The sequence below is a fragment of the Sarcophilus harrisii genome, chromosome 2 (assembly GCF_902635505.1).
Source record: "Sarcophilus harrisii chromosome 2, mSarHar1.11, whole genome shotgun sequence".
NCBI classification, from domain to species: domain Eukaryota; kingdom Metazoa; phylum Chordata; class Mammalia; order Dasyuromorphia; family Dasyuridae; genus Sarcophilus; species Sarcophilus harrisii.
In genome coordinates, this window is record NC_045427.1 from 218,759,562 (window position 1) to 218,783,341 (window position 23,780).

At 39.3% G+C, this 23,780-nt stretch overlaps 2 protein-coding genes across 3 annotated transcripts in view; one reads left to right on the forward strand and one right to left on the reverse strand.

The window, feature by feature from the left end:
• Window positions 1-8,784, forward strand: part of FER1L5 (fer-1 like family member 5) — a 65,126-nt gene extending 56,342 nt beyond the window's left edge. Inside the window, exons 37-53 of the mRNA XM_031951483.1 lie at window positions 223-245; window positions 1,135-1,182; window positions 1,387-1,485; window positions 2,452-2,571; window positions 3,237-3,398; window positions 3,674-3,765; window positions 4,377-4,547; window positions 4,792-4,937; window positions 5,193-5,332; window positions 5,636-5,724; window positions 6,061-6,156; window positions 6,440-6,581; window positions 6,893-6,992; window positions 7,080-7,273; window positions 7,463-7,572; window positions 7,878-8,025; window positions 8,188-8,784. Of these exons, the coding sequence (XP_031807343.1) occupies window positions 223-245; window positions 1,135-1,182; window positions 1,387-1,485; window positions 2,452-2,571; window positions 3,237-3,398; window positions 3,674-3,765; window positions 4,377-4,547; window positions 4,792-4,937; window positions 5,193-5,332; window positions 5,636-5,724; window positions 6,061-6,156; window positions 6,440-6,581; window positions 6,893-6,992; window positions 7,080-7,273; window positions 7,463-7,572; window positions 7,878-8,025; window positions 8,188-8,337 (2,030 nt within the window). The 3' untranslated portion in view covers window positions 8,338-8,784. The remainder of the gene's footprint in view (window positions 1-222; window positions 246-1,134; window positions 1,183-1,386; window positions 1,486-2,451; window positions 2,572-3,236; window positions 3,399-3,673; window positions 3,766-4,376; window positions 4,548-4,791; window positions 4,938-5,192; window positions 5,333-5,635; window positions 5,725-6,060; window positions 6,157-6,439; window positions 6,582-6,892; window positions 6,993-7,079; window positions 7,274-7,462; window positions 7,573-7,877; window positions 8,026-8,187) is intronic.
• Window positions 8,785-9,406: 622 nt separating this feature from the next.
• LMAN2L (lectin, mannose binding 2 like) overlaps window positions 9,407-23,780 on the reverse strand; it is a 31,316-nt gene continuing 16,942 nt past the window's right edge. Inside the window, exons 5-9 of one of the 2 annotated variants that reach the window (XM_031951482.1) lie at window positions 13,620-13,652; window positions 12,297-12,458; window positions 12,062-12,176; window positions 11,477-11,596; window positions 9,407-11,090 (exon numbers count right to left, since the gene is read on the reverse strand). In XM_031951482.1, the coding sequence (XP_031807342.1) occupies window positions 10,948-11,090; window positions 11,477-11,596; window positions 12,062-12,176; window positions 12,297-12,458; window positions 13,620-13,652 (573 nt within the window). In that variant the 3' untranslated portion in view covers window positions 9,407-10,947. The remainder of the gene's footprint in view (window positions 11,091-11,476; window positions 11,597-12,061; window positions 12,177-12,296; window positions 12,459-13,619; window positions 13,653-23,780) is intronic. The other variant, XM_003757746.4, reaches the window with a different exon arrangement.

A 23,780-nucleotide genomic window follows, 5' to 3' on the forward strand; every position in this document is an offset into this window, starting at 1 on the left:
TTGGCCAGTTCTAATTGTTAGGAATTTTTTGTTTTGGCATCAAGCCTACATTTGCCGCTTTACTGCTCTATATCTGCCTTCTGGGGTCAAGGAGACCAAGCCCAATCCTTTTTTCCATGTGACAGCCCTTTAAATACTTAGATATAGCAATCTTGGTGGCCCCACCTCATTAGTCTTCTCTTTTCCAAGCTAAATATTCTCAATTCTACTTCTGTCCCACAGTTATACTCAAGAAGAAAAGAAATGTGAGTGAAGGCCGTGTTACCCGATCCTTACATACTTCATCTTTTCCCTGAACCATCCGGGGAGTGTTCTTTGCTCCCATTTTCCCAGGACCTAGAACCCCTGCCCAAAAGTGGTATTCAACAGAGTTTAACCACTTTCATACAAGGGGATATGATCTAGGAAACAGATCGGAGCTCTTGGGTTCCAATCCCAGACAACCCTTTAGAGGAGTGGAGGCAAGTCCATTCTACTTCAAGGCTTCACTTCCCTCATGAGTATTGAAAATTGTGCTTTCACCATCACTAGAACCTCCCAATTCCCATAGGGTCTTCATGGCTAAAAAGGCAAAAAGCCTCTTCAGGCAGGAAGGAGAGGAAAATCTTAGACAGAGGAAAAGAGAGGAAAGTCCTGGCCCCACTGATCTCTTCCTTATTTAGAAAACAGCATAACATGTAGAACTTATATAGGATTGCTTACTATCTGGAGGGGGGGGGGGGACAGAAGGAGAATAATTTGGAACACAAGGCTTTGCAAAGGTGAATGTTGAAAACTTTCTTTGCATGTATTTGGAAAAATACTATTAAAAAAAAAAAAAAAAAAAAAAAGAAGATAGCATGATATGGTAACCAGGGGACTGGAGTTGGGAGTCAGAAAGACTTGTTCAAATTCTGCCTCTGATAACTAATACATGGCCAGCTCTGGGAAAGTCATTTAACCTCGGTGATCAGGCCTCAGTTTCCTTACCTATAAAATGGGGATAATAGCATCTCATAATTGAGAAACTGAGATAATGAATGTAAAGTGGTTTGCAAACCTTAAAATGCTAAATAAATGCAAATTATTATTTCAAGTTAAGGGTGCGGGATGATGTTTTATCTCATCTCTCTCCTTTTCTCCTCTTCTCTCCAGTTTTTTGATCACAAGAACAGAAAGCACTTCAAGTCTATCCATACTGAGGTGACCTGAATCGACCCTTTAGGAATGCCAATTAACCAGGGAACCCACCTTATTGGGGGGGGGGGGGAAGAGAGAAACAGGATGATCTCAAGAAACTGTTAGATTGGTTCTAAAAAGGAAAGCTCTAGGACTGTCCTTAGCATGGGTTGATATTTTGGATGTCCCTGATAACAAAGCCAGCTTTAGATCCCCTTGTCCTGGTAGGAAGAACACATGCATGAAGTGGATTGGTGGAGCAAGATGTTCTGGGCAACAGGAGAGAACTCTAAGATGTGGGACTACAAGGACTACTATGCTCTGAAGGTGATCAGTTCAATCCAGGGAAAGTCTTGTCCCAGCATTATTTTATATGATTATGGGTCATAGGATCAAAGATTGAAAGCTGGAAGGAGCCTTAGAGGTCACTGAGTGCAAGTCCCTCATTTTACAGATGGAGAAACTAAGGATGGGCTGGGGAGAAGTCTTAAGTGCAAATTCAGGGCCTCCAAAATCCATCACACTTTCCAACGCCACATTTTTTTGCTTTCCAAAATGTGTGGAGGAAAGGGAGAGAGGGAGGGAGAATGAATGGGAGAGAGAGAGAGAAAGAGATCCAAATGAATCAAAAACATAAAACATAATGGTGCAAGATTAGGATTAGCTCTCACATCCAGTTCTGACAGCTCATCTCTATCTTCTTATAAATGGCTCCCTTCCCCTTTGTTAATCAGTTTTAGCAATACTCACTCAATGCATTTTGGCTCCTTTCACAAAGGAGATTCAGATTTGTGAGGGATCTTAGAGGTCCTAGTAATTTCTCTAAAAGGATCATCAAGAGAGTGAGGTTTCCCTCAAGTTCCCTTTGTTCCTTTCTCCAGGGCATCCCACTGGAAAAGAGGACAAGGGGTTAATGGACTCCTCTCTGCCCTTTGTAGCAGGCACATAAAATATAAAAAGACTCTAAGCTTTAAAATTAAGTGATCAGTCTCCCCATGCCTCCGTCCAAGTCTTCTGTGTGCACTGTACAAGAGAATTCTTCAGTCTTCAGAGGGGGGACCCTATGTGAGAAGATTTACCCTAGGCCTATGTGAGCCTCCTAGAGAGGCCCTGAAAGGTGGTAGCTAAAAACAAGCTAGGAAAACACAGAGAACTTGCAGCCACATTGTCCTTGTGAAATGAGAGAAGGAATAGAATTTAGGCCCCTGCCTAGGAGGAATATCTCGCCTCTCTTCTACATATTATTCCAATCTTTAATCTCCTTCACACACATATACTTACATATTGCACCAGATATATGACTGTGAGCTGGAAGCTGTATCAGACTTCCAAGGCCTGCAGGATTTCTGCCAGACTTTCAACCTCTACAGTGGGCAGAAGACTAAAGACAGCCCTATTGTTGGTGAATTCAAGGTGAAGTTGAACAATCAATTTTGTGTCTACTCCCATTTAACCTTCCCCATTCTTTTATTTCTCCATTTTATGATTTCTCTGACACCAGAGAGTTATTTCTTTCTCCACAAAGATGACAGCATAAGCTTTCTGAAGAAAACCTCAAGCTGAAAATAGATGAGTGGCCAATAAGAATAGGGTCATACAGATATTCGGGCTAACCTAACCAGACATGTAGTGTTGGTACTATGGAAAGAATATTGGATATGGAGTTAGAGGGCCTAGGGTCAAATCCCAACTTTGCCACTTAACCGTGACCTCTCTGGGTTGGGATTTCTTCTCTATAAGGTGAGATGATAATTGGACTAGATGTCCCCCAAGTCCCTTCCAGCTCCGTATAACCCTACGACGAGGATGCTTATATTCTCAGCTCCATCCCTTGACTTCAGTTCGGCACACTTTCATACAAAGCTAAATTCAAGTATTTGGAGAAAATAAAAGGTTGTAAGGGTTGGAGTGAGACTAGTGACCAAGAGCTTCCCTTACACCATTCTTTCTCACCACTGGTCGGTCTTTGCTCATGACCGCGGCTCAACCTCCCACCATTCCCCAAACTGTTCCTTGCGGACACTGCCCTGCGAGGGAGCTGCTGGGCTGTGACACCATTCCCCCCCTACCCCTAGCAGGGCCTTTTCCGGGTCTATCCACTTCCTGAGAATCCCAAACAAGCCAACCCCCCACGCCAGTTCCAGAATCTACCTGAGAAAGAGAGCTGCCCGCAGCAGTGCCTCGTGCGGGTGTATATAATCCGGGCCCTTGGGCTGCAGCCAAAGGACAACAATGGTTTGGTAATCACTCGCCCTTCCCGGGGGTTCTGCCCTCATCCCCACTGGGGCATGGGAGTCCTCCTCTTGTAGATTGCACTCCACCTTCCTGTAGGGAGCCCACAATTGCGAGTCACCCTAAAGTCCTTTACTCTCCACTCTTGGGAAAAACAAATGAGAGCCTTCTCCCCTCTACCCCTGGCTGTTTCTGGCTATAACAAGCTCCTCTCCTTCAATGTCCCCTAAGCGGTGCTGACCAGCTCAATTCTATTTTTGTGCCCATGTCTCTGCCCCACCAGTGCGACCCTTACGTGATCCTGAAATTGGGCAAGACGGTGCTGGGCAGCCGGCACCATTACAAACCCAACACTGTGGATCCTGTCTTCGGCATGTAAGCTTCCCTCTCCTCCTCCAACTGGCCCGATTCTCTGACAATACTGACAGTTTTAAGACACCTTTAAGTTCTTTGGGGGCTGGAATCTTCAACCAAAAGCCACCCCAGACTGGTCTATTTTTCTTACAATGCCTTGCACAGAAGCAGTAACTTAGTGTTTGTTACTGACCCTAATCCTGAATTGGCTAATCAAGTTCTGCTCTTCCCTGTTGCCAAAACTAGCCTTTCCCTGGATTCAGGGCTTACCATCTGCCGCTTTAATTCAGTCTGAAATACTTGGGCCCTTCGAGGCTACAGGTGGAAAGGCCACTGATAAAGGGGAAAACAAGGTGATGTCATGTCCCACGTATCAAGGATGTTCTCCATCTCTAATGAGAGCAAGATGAAGGGGATTTAGTACTGATGTGCAGATGATTATTCAGTAAGTGGCAAAGACACTGGCAAGGATTACTAGGAAAACTCAGGCAAATGTTTAGCTACAAAGTAAAGATAATAGCCCTCCCTGGAAGTAGGGGATACATACTTGATAACTTGTAAAGATATATTCCTATTCTGGGACTTAGATTTCTATAATCTTGAGTCTTCTCCACTCCCTCCTTTTACCCCAGGATGTTTGAAATGAATTGTACCATTCCCCTGGAGAAAGATCTGGAAATCACTCTTTTTGACTTTGACTTAATTTCACCTGATGACAAAATTGGGTCCACATTCATCGACCTGGAGGATCGGCTCCTGTCCACCTTTGGCGCTCGTTGTGGGCTTCCCAAATCCTACTGCCTGTGAGAGGACCCTGAATCTATCATTCTGGGAAGGTGAAGGGAGGAGTGACAAGTTCAGACAACAGAGATGTTGGGGAGTGATTCTCCTGTTAATTCATGGCACAATTTCTACTGGGTCCCATTCGCTGGATCACTGTGGCCCCAGAGCCCCGGGGGGGGGGGAGGGGGGAGGATTCTAACACTGCTCTTAACTTCTGAGCCCTAAAACATCCTAACAGCCTAATTTCCACATTCATCTTCCCAGGTCAGGGCCCTTTCAGTGGAGGGACCAGCTAACCCCAAGTCACCTCCTGGAGCAGTATGCCCACAGGAAGGGGCTGCCACCACCTGATTTCAGTGATGAGGATTGTATCATATTCAGTGGGAGACTCTTCAGGCTGCAAAACTTTGGTAAGAAGTACTGCTTTCATCCCCAACCCTGTCTAGCCCCTAAAACCACCAGTACACAAAATGGGCATAAATGGCCAAGATGACAACAACCTGGAAAAATGGTGCACTCATGAAACTTGAGGTTGCCAGGGCAAAGAAATGCTCCCGGGGCCCTTTATTTTGGCTCTGAAAGTCATCTCCCCTAGGAGGAATAACAAGTCAGGGCTGGCTGTGTTAAGTCTAACCATTGTAATCTCTCTGTTCCACCCTTCTCAGAACAACAGACCCCTCCCATTAAGCACTTAGGTTCTCCAAAAGAGCGTCTGGCCCTGTATCTCTTGCAAGCTCAGGGACAGGTGCCCGAGCACGTGGAGACTCGAACTCTATACTCAAACACCCAACCAGGTATTGACCAGGTATGTGTTGTAGGTAAAGTGTGAATGAACACACTCTTATTTTATGGAAGAGAAAAGGATTAAATATAGGCACCAGGCAGAGAAGGACGGGGGACACTTCTATTTAGTAAATGTATGGGAAGAATTCTAGATTCTTGTATACACACACATGAGCAAACATTCAGAGATGACATTTGACTACCATTTTAGGAACTCAATTTCAAGGGCTCTAAGACTTCTAAAAAGGCACAATCAGGCTTTACAAACAAGGCTCTTATGAATAGGGATAGCAAATACCACTAGCAATCCTATCTTTGGTTCTAGGGAAAGCTGCAGTTGTGGGTAGACATCTTCCCCCTGCATCTTGGGCCTCCAGGGCCTGCAGTAAACATCAGTCTTCGAAAGGCCAAAAGGTGAGTTATGTTTCCCTCTATACACATCTGGCCAGAATACACAACTACATACTATTTCACAAGCAATTTGGGGGATATTTTCCCTGCCCCCGATCTCACTTTTGGACACGGGATTTGAATATCACCCTTTCATCCCCCAAATTTCTCTCTACTCTTGGTGATGTGTGGAGATATCCTCCCTAGATCCCACCACCAGACTCAGAAGGTAGTGTTTCACCTTGAATCCAGGCCATCCTGGTCTCTGCATGCTCTAAATCTTGAGCCATGTAGAGAAACAGCCAGTCCCTCCCCAAGGTCACGGCTCAGTAGCCGGGCCTCAGAATACAGTGACCATAGGTACGAACTACGCTGCATCATCTGGGAAACAAGAAATGTGGACCTGCAGGACGTCAATATAACTGGAGAGAGGATGAGTGATATCTACATCAAAGGGTGAGAGCACGGGGAGTGGAGAGGAGATGGGAAGAAGACTAAGAATTAAAATGCCCAACATGTCCTAGATCCTACAAGCAGGACCCCACTCTCCTTAAATTCTCTGGTTGTCTCATGCTATTTAAGTTTCCCCAGTCCTGGAGATGGCACCTTGGCCCTTTTATTCCTACCCAGTATTAAGTGGTACCCTTTTTTAAACTGGAACAATTTAGGGGGCCAATGGGTACATAAAGGAGGAAAGATTGAGTATATATGGACTTAGGATGGTGCATTTTGGATATAGATGGATGCATGATATGGAGGAAGACATGCAAAAGACAGATATTCACTATCGATCACTTACTGGGTCTGCGAGTTTCAACTGGAGGTTCATCTTCACTTTTAACTACCTGCCCACAGAACAGGTCTGCGTTCTGAGCAAGAAGGTAAGGAATAAAGTTGTAGAAACTCTTTTTGGATTCTGACAATGTAGACAGGCAGGACAACTCCATTACCCAAACCCCTGTCACAGGTCTGCAGTTACCTAAGATCTCTAAATTGCCCATTCCAATGGCTTTTTCTCAGCTCTTATTTATTCTTGATCTCTCAGCAACTGAAAAATCACTCTCCTTGTCTTCCCCCAAAAAAATGTAAGCTCCTTAAGTACTGTTTCATTTTTGCATTTCTAGTACTTAGCACATAGTAAATGCTTAATAAATACTTGCTGATTGAGTGACCCATTTCCCACTCAACCTAGGAATTCATCTGGAGCCTGGACCCCACAGTGGAGAAGATCCCACCCCGACTTCTAATCCAGGTTTGGGACAATGATAAGTTCCTTCCTGATGACTTTTTAGGTAAGGACCTGAATTTAGGTGAGGGCCTTGGGACCCTAATGGCAAAGATTCTTTTTTTCCTCTGATGGCCTTTCTCCCTGATCTCAGGAATTCTAGAGCTAGACCTGTGTGAAATGCCAACCCCTGCCCGGAGTTCCCATGAGTGCACCCTCAACATGATAGAAAACAAACCTAAGTGGCCATTTAAGTTCCTCCACAAGCATGTCTCCCTCTTCAGGCAGAAAACTCTCACTGGCTGGTGGCCTTGTCAGGTTCTGGATAACAACAAATGGCGTTTGTCGGTACGAGCCCAGAGATTTCCTGTTCGGTGCACTGGATGGGATATTGGGACTGTTGGGCTACACTTTCAGCACCTTGTTAGCAAGCAACTAGAGACACTTTTTTCCCTTCCCTTCTCTGGGTCCTGGGAAATCTGAGGTTCCTGGTGACTGCTCTCATTAAGTCCCTATCACTACCTATGGTGTTTCCAGGGCAAAGTGAAGATGACCCTGGAAGTGCTGACAAAAAAGGAGGCTGATGAAAGACCAGCTGGGAGAGGCCGATCTGACCCCAATCAATACCCTACGCTTCATACACCAATGTAAGGGTCACACAAAGAAAAGGCACAAAAGCTCCCAAATAACTTTCCTCTCCTCTTTATCCTTAACTAATGACCTAAAAAACTAATATCATAGGGAGTACTGGAAAGCCTACGGAGGGAAAAAGAGCTTTTTTTCATTCCCCAAAACAGCCTGGCCAGTTAACACTAAGATTAGAGACAATTATTTTATGCTTAAAAAACCCGTCTTTACTCTAGGTTTCTTCTACCTGAAATTTTTTTTTTCTCTTTTTTTCACTTATGCTCCCACCCCTGGCTTCTTACGTATTTCCTGAATGGGGAGACAGACGACCAGAAACCTCATTCCTATGGTTCCTATCACCGTGGCTCAGTTTCCAACACATCTGTTGGAATCGCTACCGCTGGAAATTTACACTCTCTATTTTAATAATGAGCGTATTGCTCTTGGTGCTAGTATTTATCTATTCTACTCCTGTAAGTGATGGGAAGTGGAGGGCAGGGAGGGAAAATCAAAATTGTAAAGTCTTTTATCTTCCATCTATAATGATTCTACAGGAATAATTCCTTAGTGACTGCCTCCCAAAGGGAGAGAGCTTACAAGGTACCTTAATCTGACCCTGTCCCCATTCTTTCCAGAACTATTTAGCTATGAAATTGATCAAACCTGAGTTTCAGTTAACTAGACCACTACCTGCATTGTCTGAAGAAAGTCTGAGAGAGACATCAACAACCACCCTGGAAGGCCTCTTCCAGTCAGTCTCAGAGACTAATACAAACACAAACTGACCATCAAAAAATCCAACAACTACTTGAATATTTTTTTCTGATCTCTTAGGCCCATGAGGGCAATCTACTCGCCTAGGGGACTTTCCTGTCCACATCCCTCCTAACATTAAATCTTTCTTTCTCTCATTGTTTTGAAGTCCTGAGATTCCTAGAGTTATTAAGAAAAATCAAATTCAGATATTTCCTCATATCATCATCTTTAGGGAAAAATCTCAAAAATGAAAGGCAAATAGCTCAAGTGGTCCATAATTGGCCACTTTGGCTAAGGAATAAATTCCCATTTAATGAGAAGACTGAACAGGAAATTCCCACCCAAATAAAAATGTCTGGTGCCAGAGGATTTTGTTACAAATTTAAGTTGTTCAATGATGATGAGTGATAAAATGCTATTCTATGTGCCTGTAATTCTTACTCTGGTAGAATCTGAAGGGTTTAAGTTTAGTTATGGGGAGGAAAAAGGTAAAAGAATAGGTACAACAGAGCTATTATTGCTAGCCCATTAAACTATCTCCCCAAAGAACTTTGCTTTCTTAATTCCCCAGACAGAAGAAGTGAGCCTACAAAAAGCCTACTCCTGGTACACATACATGCAAAGGCCTCTATCAAATATATCTCTGCCTTAGTGTTCCAATTTAGAATAATCTACCTATATGTTTTGCCAGCAAACTAAAAAGTAACCAAAAAATTATAAACTGGACACAATTTTATCCAGTTAAATTCTACCTTCTTAAATGCTATGTGTAATTAAAACTTTGGATTACAATTTAGATTCTAAGCTCCCATGTGGTAGGAATTTTTTTGAGCAAGGTAAGATTTCTCCCACAGAAGAGCACCGATACCTTTGAGCAATTAGTATTCACCATACCCAATAGGATGACAGTTCAAGTATATACGTTGCTATGGGGTATTGACAAAACCTCCAAACCATTTAAGCCTAACCCTTCATAGAAAGCCTGCCCAAAGTGAAAGAAAGCAAGGCAAAAGGGAGATGAAACCAAAGATGCTTTAAAAGCTGCATAAACTACCCACCCATAGGAAGGAAGAGTATCAGTCAGTACATATAGCCAAATTTCAGATTCAGTCCCACCTGAGATTTTATTAATAGACCTCTGCTGTAGAATGGTGGTTTCATTTACCACCAGGACTACTAGAAAACGGCTCCAAGCCAAAAAGGGCCAGGATTTACAGATGAATCACAGGCCCTTTCCTATCCTGAGATTACTTCTATATGGGACACATTCAGAGTCTTAGGCTTAAATATCTCCCAAGACTCACCCCCAAGTGGAAAGGCACTGAGGCACCATCTCATTTTTTACCCGTTAGTCACTTTAAGAATTTCCTTTGTGATATACATAGAATAGGATGAAGGCTTCCTTCTTTAGATGGGACTTTGGACTATTAATCAAATTAGTCATATCAATGACAAGGAGGCAAATGACTCCCTAGCAGGCAAGACAACAGGAGGTTTACAGAGAACATTTCTCCTTATAATATAGTTAAACCTCCTCTAAGGAGAGATTAAGTTGATCAATATTCCTTGGAGAAGCTTTTGTTTCTCCCAATAATAAGGCCAAATAATCCTCCATAGAGACCCAGCCTGGGATATGGGAGGAAGCCTTCATACTTTTTGAACATTTATGGCAAAAACCAAACCTAAAACATGCATCAGGACAGACTAAAGGAGCTGTTGTATATAAAAACCTGGAGCAACTGGGTCCTTTTACACACTTAAGTAAAAAGTATCCTAAATTCCAGCCAGCTTATTTTCATAGTGACCATTCCCCAGCAAAAATGTTCAAGGTATTTTAACAGGTAGATGGTTGGGAGGCTCACTGCCAGACGATCAGGTAAACTCAACAAAGACCCATAATCACAGAACAGGGGATAGAAGTTTGAGGTAAGCCTTCACTGAAACAAAGGGAGAGAATATGCTCAATCTCCTGATTCTTAGGGAAATGTTAAGGAAACGCCGTGCTTTCTTGCAGCTCCAGACTTTCAGCCATCCATAAGGGGGAAGCAATTCAGTCTGCTTCTAGCTGGAAGAGAACTTTGGAAAAAGGAGAGAGGGAACATGGCAGGGAAGTGGGGAGGGGCAGGGCAAGAGTCATTTATTTATAGAAAAATCTCACCACAAAAAATTCTAAGACACAACGAAAATCAGTGAATGGATGGCTGGAAGTATCCAGGAGTTATTGATTTCTCAGTGCTTTAGGGATTTAGAAACTTAAGTACAATTTCCCTTTTGCTTTGGCCTTCAAGATATCCTGCACTATAAAATTTTGGCCTGTGATTATAATTTCACAAAAACCCCAAAGAGTACATTCTCCCCACCCTTCTTGGCTCCCAGCCAGTAGGACCTCAGGGAAAGGCACATCACAGCAGCACAGTTCCCATTGTGAATGGGGTTCCTGTCCCAGAGTTAGATGTCCCCACAGATTCCTCTGGGAATGAGTGGCAGTGTCCCTGGGTTTGAAGCTCCAATTACAAAACAAAGTCAAGGGCTCTGATATCCAAGATGGGAGAAGTCCTCCTTTTGGGCTGCACGTTGAGGCCAATGCTTCTCATCCAGTGCATAAGGGTTATAACCACAGTGGTGGCAGCCACGAGAGCTCAGTAGAAACGCTTTCGACTCTGGTCCTGCCATTTGTTGTAGACAATGATGCCGATGACAAGAGCAAACACAGCAGCCACGAGAGAGAAGAAGACGATGAGAAAGAGGGCTAGTCCACTTAAGGGCTCCATTGGAAGTGTCACTGAGGAATCACAAGAGAGCTCAGTCAGGAACAGTACAACTCGGCCAAGTAGCAGTAAAGGCACTTAAAACTATTACTCTCATTCCTGAATTTGTCCTAGGAATCCAGGGGCAGGTTCTCCTCTTCTAGGTACCTCCAAAGATAACCACTCTAGCCCTCTCTGCTACCTAGAGTGGCTCCGTAAAGATGAACTGGATAATATTTATGAAGTATTTCAGTTTCCTTAGAAGGAAATCAGCATTGGAATAATTGCAGAAAGGAGAAAAGCTGAAAGGCTTCTCTGCAGGTGCTACTGAGTTGGGAAGGAACCTGAGCCCTCCCATCTCCAGATTCCCATGTATTTTAATCCCATTTCTCCCGCAATATAATTTCCCTCATTTCCTTACCCTCAGGCAGCTTCATATTGTCCACTGAGGGCAGAAACACATCTCGATGTAGCTTTTCCTCTTCTGGAGTTCGCTCTACAGTCAGCTCAAAAAGTTTCAGGGAGATGATATCATGGTTATCTAGTGAAGGGAAAATAAAAGGATGGAGACCACTTCAAGGAAGATAAAAGAAGCAGCACACCAAAAAATATCTTCCAAAACAAAGAATGCTTTTAAGAAGCCTGATGCTAAGTCTTAGGATAGTTAAAATTGAAACAGTTAAATGGGACAGTTAAAAAGTAATATTGCCTTTGGAGATACAATCCTTAAAGAAACAACAGATTTTTGTGTGGTCCCATAATGATAGAAGGGATTCCATCAAAATCTACCAAACAGGGAATATACTTAAACCAGAGACTAGAATTTCTGACATATCAATAACTGAGACAATGCCCAATGTTACTATGGCTGGAAAATTTGAATAAAGAATGTTAAAACTGTTTTTACATGTAATGGGGGGAAATGTTAAATTAAAAAATGTATATTCAAGGTCTGGATATGGAAATATGACTCAAATTTAGGGAGAAAAGAATGCTTGTGATGTACCTGAGAGATCCCCAGTGACAGAAGAGGTGCCAAAGAAGTAGCCCCGAGGTAGGCGGACACCAGGTACATCAATGCAGTCCTTCCACTCATGTTTGCCATCAATGTCCAACATAATCTAGAAAAACGACAAAGGGATGAATTGAGTGCCCTCTCCCATGGGTGGGAAAAATGCAGAAAAGGGAGAACTACAGTCCACACTTTCTCCAAAGCCAACCTGTCTGGAGCAGGTACTCACCGTCAGACGCCTCTTGACATAGCGAATCACCAGGAAAGTGTCATGGTTGAGATTTCGAACCATGGCTGTGCAGCCACCCAGTTCCGTGGGCCTCCCATCCCGCTCATGGTCATAGCTGAGGGAACCATTGCTCACCATGGCTGAGACATAAGGGAACACCCGCTGGAGAAATAATGGGGAAAAGAGTAAAAGACCACATTGGCAAAGCTCTTTAAGGAGGCACATGTGCACATAAACACTCAGAGCAATAGGAAATGCAGAAAGAAGAAGCAGGAGCCATACAACCTTGCAGCAAACAAGAGAGGGCATCATCATAATCAATTCCCTCATTCCCATGCTTAGGCAACCAACTGAAGTACAGACTCCTGCTCTGAGAGGGAAAGGTCACCCCACTTCATGACACTAACTTCAACTTGTCACCAAATGGGAATGATTTGAACCAGTAGAGGCTCAAAATCCTCAATCCTACTAGGGTCTCCCACTGGAAAAAAACACTTTAACCAACATTACTTTGAGTACTTTTTATGCTGCCCTGGTGTGCTTTGTCTTTTTTATTTGTATGGTTGTCTTTATAATTTGACTTTAAGCTCCTCAAGAGCAAGGCTTGTACTTTATGGTCTCTTGACATCTCAAATCATGTCTAACTAGAGTGGTAGATAGTCAAAAGCCTCTGAAATATGATTGATTAGTTATTCATGAAAACTTTTAATTTAAGATGATTCCTTCCAACTTCAATACTAGAGAATATTAAAAAGATTCCAATTTAGAGATAGTCCTGCTAGTACTACTATTGTTGAGCTACATCCCACTTTGACAATCTTAACAGAAACTCTGTTTTCTAAATCCCTTTTAAATTTTATTAGAAAATAATTGTACTCAACAGATCCCTTCACAAAATGTTAAACAGTTCCAGATTCCTAACAAATAATGTGTTTTCATCTATTCCACAGCTTCTGACCTCAAAAAAAAAAAAAAAAAAAAAAAACAGATCTTATTAACACCAAAGTAATTCGACAAAGATTTCTATTAGCAATTCTTTGAATAGAGATACCTGAATACCTGTTCCAGAACAAGACAATTCTGGAGATGGAGAGAGGCAGGGATGATGAGATGGTTACGGAAACATAAAACATGCTATATTTTGTCTGGTAAGCATCCCAGCTAAAGCTTGATGTCAAAAGTCAACATGCAGGTTTGTGCCATTATTTTATCTTAATCTTGTAAAACCAAGGATTAGTGGCACCTAGGACACTAATACAAATTCTATACAAGACCAAATAAATGGGGATGAGGGATGGGAATGATGTGTGAAGAACTGAGTACCTGAAGTCCTGGAGAATATCTCCTCTTCTGGGCCTGGAGGGGTCCAGCAGTTATTACAAAAGAAAGGGCACAGAACAGGAGACAGAGTAAGAAAGAACTGGCCACAAAAAGAGCATGGCCAAGTTTTGGAGGATGAGAACCCTAATCTTAGACCTCCTCCCTCCCTTCCCTACAGGACTAAAGGACTCACCAACACATGCAGAGAGTATAAGAGAATCTAGTCTCCTTTCCTATCTTAGAGGATCAGAAAGTCTGAAACCTTTACCAAGACTTGGAGTACTTCCACATTAAAGGAAGAGACTAAAGTTAGGCTGAATTCTTCTGACCTTGAAAACTTTATTCCTTTCTTTGCCCTACTGTTTCAAATTTAGGATTCCAACTTTTGTCTAGAACACAAGAATTTCGTAAGAGTTTAAAAAAAAAAAAAAAACTGGTATCAACAAATTAAGCCCAAAGAGACAGCTCTTTATCCAACTGAACCATTATGGGCACACACCTGTGATTTTCTGTCCCATATCACTTGCACAAGGATGAAGTTCAAATTGAGAAAGGCAGCACAGCAAACTTAGAAAAACTTAGTTACAGTTAGAATTTAGAAAGACGGTCACAATTTTGTAACTATGCATACAGAAGATAATGAATACAGGAATATTCCAGTGGGAACAATGGGACTAGAAGTAAAACTGGAAGTATCTGGACAAGTGTAGAACTGGATCACTTAAAGTTAGAACATTTTATCACCATCTTATCCCTCTTTATGTACAACAAAACCAGTTGGGAGTTTCCATTGACCCAAAGTCACACATTTATCACATCCAGGGACAATAAGATTTGAAAGATCACACTAACCTTTGCTGCTGGCAAAGCAGATCTCTAATTCTAGAAAGTGGATTCTGTGATTACATGGTTGGGTTTAGTCTACTCTAGCACTCTCATTACATTATCTTAATCTTGTAATCATGGAGTTAGTATTAAGATGTCAAATAGTATTTAATTCACTGAAAGCACCTGGGAGGTCCGACAGAAAACATATTCCAATGATTTTCTACATGATACAATTTGGATCTGTTGTTCCAACTAGTCTGATCTTAACTCTGTTAATAGGATACAGGGTCAAGCTGAATGTAAGGGTCCACACATGTAAATTAATCTGTGCAGACAGACAATTTGCCCTGAAAAGACTAGCTGAGGGGCAGAGATATCAGACCTAAGGAGCTCAGAAACTCAGTGAAGGATGGTAAAGTATTTAAAGCCTATAAATGGAGATCTTCTCAGGTCATTTAAACATACATATCTACAGACCTGACTTTTCTGCTGAGATTGTCACTCCAAAAACTCCTTAAATCAAACTTTAAGGATCTCTGTACACTACACTGGCATTCAAAAAAAGTCTAGAGTGAGATACAGCAACTGATCCATATGAAGAGGTATAAAAATAAGATCATACCAATGGAAGCAAGAATACATTTCTTTAGGGACATGGTCCTTTTAAACAGAGATACTGATTAAAAAGAATAAAAGTCTGAAAGGAAATATTGATGATAAAGAATCAAAAGACGAAAAGAATCATGTAATTGAAATTTAATAGTACTATGTTTGTTTATAAGCATATATGAGTGCATATGAATGAATAAATGTATAGACATTCACATCTGTGTACATGATAGAGAATAAGGGATGCATGTATGTGTGTAAGTATCTAAATATATAAATATGTAGAAATAATATGAACATAATATATGCCTCTATATAGGCACTCATGATCATAGTTTTTCTTTTCTTTTTCTACAAAGAAATTATTAGTCATTAGAAAAGTCAAAGGAACAAATTAGTTTAAGTACATACTGACAAAGAGTATGTACTAACAAATAATTATTAATTTCTTAATTTATATGAATCCAGAGTTCATTCCTAACTCAGGATACTATGATAGTTCTAACGTTTCCTTGAAAAAGTAAGCTTGATTTATATATTAGGAGGCTTTAAAAATGACTTTTTGTTTTAGATAGTTTCTATCACCCTTCCCCATAAGACCCCATACATGCTGAAGAAGCAGAGATCATTTCTTGAAATCAGCAGTCCATTTTTATAGGTATAATATGAATAATCTATAATCCATAGGTACTAAGTGGGTTATTCATAACACATAATAAGAATCTTTTAGAGAAGAATTCCATAGTCTATCAGGCCTAGGTAATAGCGAGTAAGGAATATATGACATTGCTAATAACATGAAAATGAGAAGCATTCTTAGTTTTATTGGTGCAAATACAGGAAATGAATGATTTACATTTGACCATAAACTCAAAAAAATTAAGCATTAGATTTGCTTAAAAAAAAATTATTAAGGAATCCTTGACTCTGAATTCTTATGGAATGGGATATGTGATGGATGCCCGAGAAGGAAAAATTGATAAAGTAATTTTTTCATAGGTATGTCTCAGAGAGATTGTAAGGTGCTAACAAAGGCATTCAGGCTTGAAATCTAACAAACACAACTTTTTTTAAAATTTCAAACTACAGTAATTTAGATAAGTTTTTAATTTTAAAAAAATTAAGACACCAAAAACAAAGACAAAAGCAATAAACTCAAGGGACAGTGATATAACTAGGGCAAGTACTCCATATTCAACACACTGGAAAGCAATTTGGCAAAAATTAAGTTCACACTGAACAATTTTTGCCAAACCCAATAAGCTCAAAACAGATATACCTAAATATAAAAGGTCATATCATTTTAAGAAATGAGCAGAAAAGAATGAAAAAGAGAGAAATTCTTAACTAATCAAAGGATAAAGGTAATCATAAAAAATAAAATAGGAAATTCTGATTACCTAAATTAAAAAGCCTTTGTGGGAATAAAGTCAATGCAGGTAAAACAGGAGAAACAATTAAGCAGAGGGAACAATCTTTGCCACAAATATATCTGTGATATTTCTTTGCCATTTTCACATATGTAGGAAACGGATTCAAATATATAAGAACACAGGAATAGAAAGATGGTATAGTGAGAAGCAATATAACTCGGGCCTTTCACCAAATACTCTAGCAAACATTAAGAAAGAACCAGATGGATCCCTGAGTAACAAGAGGAGGATTAGACATTTTCACTGATTCCCATGACCTCACAAATCTCTCTAAAACAAAAATTATGTCCCCAAGAAAAAGCAAACTTCAATTAAAAAGGTTAAAAAAAATACTCAGTACCCCTCCTTCACCTCCCATGCTACTTACAATGAAGCTGTTCTACCAAGGACCTGACACAAGTTTACAATAAAATCTATACCCTCCTCTTTCTCTCCTGTCCACCTCCTCCCCTCTTTCAGAGTTGTAAAAAAAAATCCAGCTCCAAGCTGCAGCAGTTTGTCCAGGGCACACAGAACCAGCACTGCAAACCTTTAAACTGCCAGTACTTGGGAATACATCTCCTTAACACCAATTCGGCAACTTAAAAGATTTGTACAGACTCAATTACAAAGTGCACTTTAAAGAAACAGAATTAAACAGTTGAAAGAATATTCAGTACTCATGACCAGGCTTTGCCAATATCATAAAAATGTCATTATTACCAAAATTAATTTACACTTTTAATGTTTTATCAAATTACTATCTTGTAAAACTTGATAAATAACAAAATTCATTTAGAAAAACAAAAGATCTAGAATATCAAGGGAAATGCTTAATGAAGTAGGGATGAAAAAGGAATAGCACTTCCAGACTTCAAATTTCAAACTTCAAAAATAAAGCTATAGTTATTAAAACCATCTAGTATTGATGGAAAACAGAGAGATTGAAACAATGGAACAACCTAGAGAAGGGGAAATAAGAACTCAATAACCCAAAGTTCAATCATGTGGAAAATATAAATTACTAAGGAAAAAACTCCTTATTTAATTAAAAATTGTGAGGGAAAAAAAGGAAGGCAGACTAGTAGAAATTGATCAGCATACCACATACCATAATACATTATAAGTAGAAACATGATCTTAATATTAAAGACATACAATAAAAAAATTAGAAGAAAACCAGACTATATACCTCTCAGGCTTATGGATGGGAGATGTATTTTTAACCAAACAAGAGATAGAGGCAATTACAAAAGATAAAATAGTTAACTTGGATTACGTGAATAGAAAAGCTTCTATACAGACAAAGTAAATTCACTTAGGATGAGAAAATAATTTAATGTGGAAAAGATTTTGTATCAAGTTTCTCTGATAAGAGTTTGGTATCCAATTTATAACAACACTTAGGAAATACATACAAAACTAACAACCATTCCTCAATAAATAAGTACTCAAAGGATATGAAGAAACAGTTCCTCAAAAGAATTGTAAAGTATTCAAAGCCACAGGAAAGAATGCTCCAGATCATTAATAAGAGAAATGCACATCAACACAATCCTGAAGTTTCACCTCACATATTCCAAATTGGCAAAAAAATAACTTTCCCCCAAAATGGCAATAGTCAATGCTAGAGAGGTTGTGGAAAGACAGGTAGAATAATATATTGTTGATTGTTGGAATAGTACAACTATTTTAGAAAACAATTTGGAATTTTTTTTTTTTTTATTTAATAGCCTTTTATTTACAGGATACATGCATGGGTAACTTTACAGCATTAACAATTGCCAAACCTCTTGTTCCAAACAATTTGGAATTATGCAAATAAAGTAACTATAAGTCTATACCCTCTGAACAATAAAGTCCATTACTAAGCTAAGAAAGCCATAAATAAGAAAAAAAGTCTCCATATATTCCAAAATATTTATAGAAGCACCTTTTGTGATAGCCAAAAATTAGAAACAAAATAAATATCCATCAACTGGGGAAAGTATGACTAACAAATTGTAATAGATGAATAGATGAACTGGATTATTACATCTCCCATCCATAATACATGACGTGTAATGAGAAGCATAGAAAAATCTATATGAACTGACAGAGTGAAGCAAGCAAAGAAAATAATATACATAGTCTTAAAAAATCAAAAATAAATATAATAAAACTATAAAGTTGAAGCAGGATTCAAAGAGAAAATTGAGAGAATACCTCCAAACCTATCCCTTCATGAAGGTAGGAGGTCAGTAGGCATTATACAGTGCCTGTATCTTCAGACTTTCTCAATGTATCAATCGATTGAGTTGTTTTTTCCCCTTTTTAAAAAAAATATGCTATTTTTATATGGGATGGTTTATACCAGATTGAGTGGCTCGACATCAATTTTTTAAATTAATCATCAATTGGGGAATTGTTGAACCAGCTGTAGTATATGAATGTAATGGAATGTTATTGTGCAATAAGAATAATGAACTAGAAGATTTCAGAAAAACCTGGAAAAACTTGTATGAATTGATAACAGAAATGATCAGAATCATGAAAATATTGAATACAATATTAGCAACACTGTATGATGGTCAACTATGAACGACTTAGCTCTTCTCAGCAAGACCATGACCTAAGACAACTATAAAGGAAAATGCTTTTTATATGCAGCTAAAAAATCTGTTGGATTCTGAATGCAGATCAAAGAATATAATATCTTTTTCACGACTTAAGAACTCAAAATTTTGAAAAGTTAATGTTAAAATGTTGATAGGTAAGAAAATCATTTTGGGATTATATACATTTATTGAAAGGGAAAGAGAGAAAATATTAATAACACTCAACTATTGAAAAACCTGACTAACAAGGGGCAGCTAGGAGGTGCAGTGAACAGAGCACCAGTCCTGATGTCAAAAGGATCCGAGTTCAAATCTGGCCTCAGACACTTAACATTTCCTAGATCTGTGACCCTGGGCAAGTCAGCAAAAAAACAAAAACAAAAAACCTGGCTAATAGAATTAAAAGTATATTTACTCTATGGAAAAAAGATTGTTTGTTGTGATATGAATTTTTCCATGATATTTTATAGTTATTTATGGTGAAAAAGAATTGTTGGTAGCTGTCATTTTGATTGTGCGTGTTCATCATTTTTAGAAGCCATGCAATTTCAAGAAAATTAATTTAGGACTAATAGTATCTAAAGAGCTACATCTTTTTTTCTTTTGGAAAGTAAAAAAATTTTTTTTTCAATCTGTTGCCCTTGCTGGGCAGGCCCTGATCTAAATTATGGCATGCTGGCCACTAACACACACACTTCTAGATATTCTTTTAGACTGAATAGACATGGAGGAGGGAAGTAGGATGACAAGGGTGTAAGTGGAATGGATATAAAGAGTTTTTTACACATTTTGTACCAAAAACCCATTTAAGTTAGTTATAGCTTTTTGCTGAGTTCCTTTTGACTTTTGGGATCTCTAAAACGTATTAAATTCTAAGGTGTATAGGACTAGATACTTTTAGCATGCTCTGAAGATGTGTGCATGTACTTACATACACACACACACACACACACACACACACCAGTTACTAGCAAAAAGGCTTTCTCATTTCCCTTATTCTGTCTTCAGATTTCAGATTTAACCTTGAGGTTTATTTTTTTTAAATATGAATTTGTAAACATGTTAAATTTTGCTAAGAGTGTACCACCAGCAAACCATTTTGCAATGTTTCCTTTAATAAGATATTGCTGTTGTAAGTTATGTGTCACCTAATGTAAAGGGAAAACAATTCCAAATAAGTTAATCTATTAATAATGAAAAAATTCATGTTAAAAATTGTCTTGAATTTGGGAAAAAATAAAATATTACTAAAAAGAAAAAAAAAGGCTTAATGTAGAAGAAGGTAGTACTTGAGCTATAGCTTGTAAGGAAACAGAGGTTTCTACAATTTAGATGTGACTATATGGGGTGGGAATTTTAACATGGGTGGGACCACTTGTGCAAATTCAAAGGCAGGAAGTGAAATGTTATCTACAGGGAGACTAATTTAATAAAACCACTTACAGGCAAATTTGTAAGCTTAGAAAAGAAAATACTTGAAGGAGAATAATATAAAATAATAACCAAAAGACAGTAGAAGCCATATTGTAGAGACCTTTAAATGACAGGCTAAAGATTTTATATTTTACTTTAGAATTGGAAGCTAATAAAGTATTTTTTTCATAACATAGTCATGTATGTTTTAAAAATGTCAATTTGACATCAAATTGAAAAGTTTTTGTACAAACAAAACTAATGCAGACAAGATTAGAAGGGAAGCAATAAACTGGGAAAACATTTTTACAGTCAAGGGTTCTGATAAAGGCCTCATTTCCAAAATATATAGAGAATTGACTCTTAATTTGTAAGAAATCAAGCCATTCTCCAATTGATAAATGGTTAAAGGATATGAACAGACAATTCTCAGACGAAGAAATTGAAACTATTTCTAGCCATATGAAATGGTGCTCCAAGTCATTATTAATCAAAGAAATGCAAATTAAGACAACTCTAAGATACCACTACACACCTGTCAGATTGGCTAGAATGACAAGGAAAAATAATGTGGAATGTTGGAGGGGATGTGGGAAAACAGGGACACTAATACATTGCCAGTGGAACTGTGAATACATCCAGCCATTCTGGAGAGCAATTTGAAAGTATGCTCAAAAAGTTATCAAACTGTGCATACCCTCTGACCCAGCAATGTTACTACTGGGCTTATATCCCAAAGAGATTTAAATAAGGGAAAGGGACCTGTAGATGCAAGAATGTTTGTGGCAGGTCTCTTTGTAGTGGCCAGAAACTGGAAATTGAGTAGATGCCCATCAATTGGAGAATGGCTGAATAAATTGTGGTATATGAATAATATGAAATATTATTCTACGGTAAGAAACGACCAACAGGATGATTTCAGAAAGGCCTGGAGCGACTTATATAAACTGATGCTAAGTGAAATAAGCAGGACCAGGAGATCATTATATACTTCAACAACGATACTATATAATAATCAATTCTGATGGACCTGGCCATCTTCAGCAATGAGATGAACCAAATCAGTTCTAATGGAGCAGTAATGAACTGAACCAGCAACACCCAGTGAAAGAACTCTGGGAGATGACTAAGAACCATTACATCGAATTCCCAATCCCTATATTTTTGCCCGCCTGCATTTCTGATTTCCTTCACAGGCTAACTGTACAATATTTTGGAGTCCAATTCTTTTTGTACAGCAAAATAATGGTTTGGACATGTATACCTATTTTGTATTTAATTTATACTCTAATATATTTAACATGTATTGGTCATCCTGCCATCTAGGGGAGAGGGTGGGGGGAAGGAGGGGAAAAATTGGAACAAAAGGTTTGGCAATTGTCAATGCTGTAAAATTACCTATGCATATAACTTGTAAATAAAAAGCTATTAAAATTAAAAAAAAAAAACCCAATACCATATGATGATCAATTCTGATGGATCTGGCCATATTCAGCAATGAGATGAGCCAAGTCAGTTCCAATGGAGCAGTAATGAACTGAACCAGCTACATCCAGTGAAAGAGCTCTGGGAGATGATTAAGAACCATTACATAGAATTCCCAATCCCTATATTTTTGTCCACCTGCATTTTTGATTTCCTTCACAGGCTAATAGTACACTATTTCAGAGTCCAATTCTTTTTGTACAGCAAAATAACTGTTTGGACATGTATACTTATTTTGTATTTAATTTATACTTTAAATATTTAACATGTATTGGTCATCCTGCCATCTAAGGGAGGGGGTGGGGAGAAGGAGGGGAAAAAATGGAACAAAAAGTTTGGCAATTATCAATGCTGTAAAATTACCCATGCATATATCTTGTAAATAAAAAGCTATTAATATATATATATATATATATATTTTTTTTTAAATGTCAGTTTGGAAGTTGTATGTAGGATAGATTAGAAAGGGAAGAAACTGAAGGCAAGGAGATCAATTAGGAGGCTACAACAGTAGTTCTGAATGAGGGACATATATGGGGGGGAATGGATGGACGTTATCTCAACAGAATCAATTTTAAATGTGGTGATCAAAAGCAGAGTAGGCAGAAGTAAGTAAATAGTTGTGTGATAGGTAAGAAAATCTCATCACATGGCTTTGAAAAACCAACATTTTAGAGGTTCCAAATCTACAGCCATCTTACAGTACAATCTATTAAGCCTGACACCTACCAAGGTTGGGTGGGGGCAGAAAAAAAAGAAAGACTGCAGATGTTAGTTCCTTATACTACTGAAAACCATCATCCACTCATCAATAGACAAAATGTTCTGGGGGCAGAGACAAGATGGCAGAATGAAGCCAGGAAGATACTTGAGCTTTCCCAGTTTCCTTCAAAAAATACATGAAACCAAGCCTCTGAACAGAGTCTGATGGAATGAAATCACTCTTTAGCTCAAGATAGATTGAAAGAAAAGTCAGAATCAATGGGGTGAAAGAGATGTTCAGTCTAGCTAAGACTGTGTCCCAGAAAACCAGTGAGAGGATCTTATCACAGCAGATCAGCAACTGAGAGCCTAGATCCTGGCTCAGTAGCAGAGCAGACCAGTGGGGAAGCCTCCAGTTCCAGTGCAGAAGGCAAACTGCCAGTCTGGGAAAACAGGCTGTTGCTTGGGGAAAGCAGATATACTTGCTGTGAGCAAGACATCAAACACAAGGGACCCCTATGTTTAAAGCCAAGGCTCAGAGCTGCACAAGAAGCTTGGGACAGTGCCCCCCGTACCCTAGCAAACAGAAAAAGTCACAAAAGAGAAAAAAAATTTTTTAAAGAGAGCAGGGGGGTGAGGGGGAAGAAAGGAAGGAAAGAAGGAAGGAAGGAAGGAAAGAAGGGAGAAAAAGAAAAGGAAAGAGAAAGAAAAAGAAAAAGAAAGGAAGGAAAGAAAAAAGGAAGAAAGGAGAAAAAGAAAGAGAAAGAAAAGGGAAGAAAGGAAGGAAGGAAGGAAGGAAGGAAGGAAGGAAGGAAGGAAGGAAGGAAGGAAGGAAGAAAGGGAAGGAAGGAAGGAAAGCGGGAGGGAGAGAGGGAAGGAAGGAAAAAGAGAGGGAGGGATGGAAGGAGGGAGGGAAAGAAGGAGGGAACGAGGGAGGGATGGAGGAAGAGAGGGAGGGAGGGAATGAGAAAGGGTTGGAGGGAGGGAAGGAAAGAGGGAGGGAAGGAAGGAAGGAAGGAAGGAAAGAAAGAAATGAATAAGAAGCAGAAAAGAACCTTAACCACAGAAAGCTACTATGGTGACAGGGAAGACCAAAACACCAACTCAGAAGAGGACAT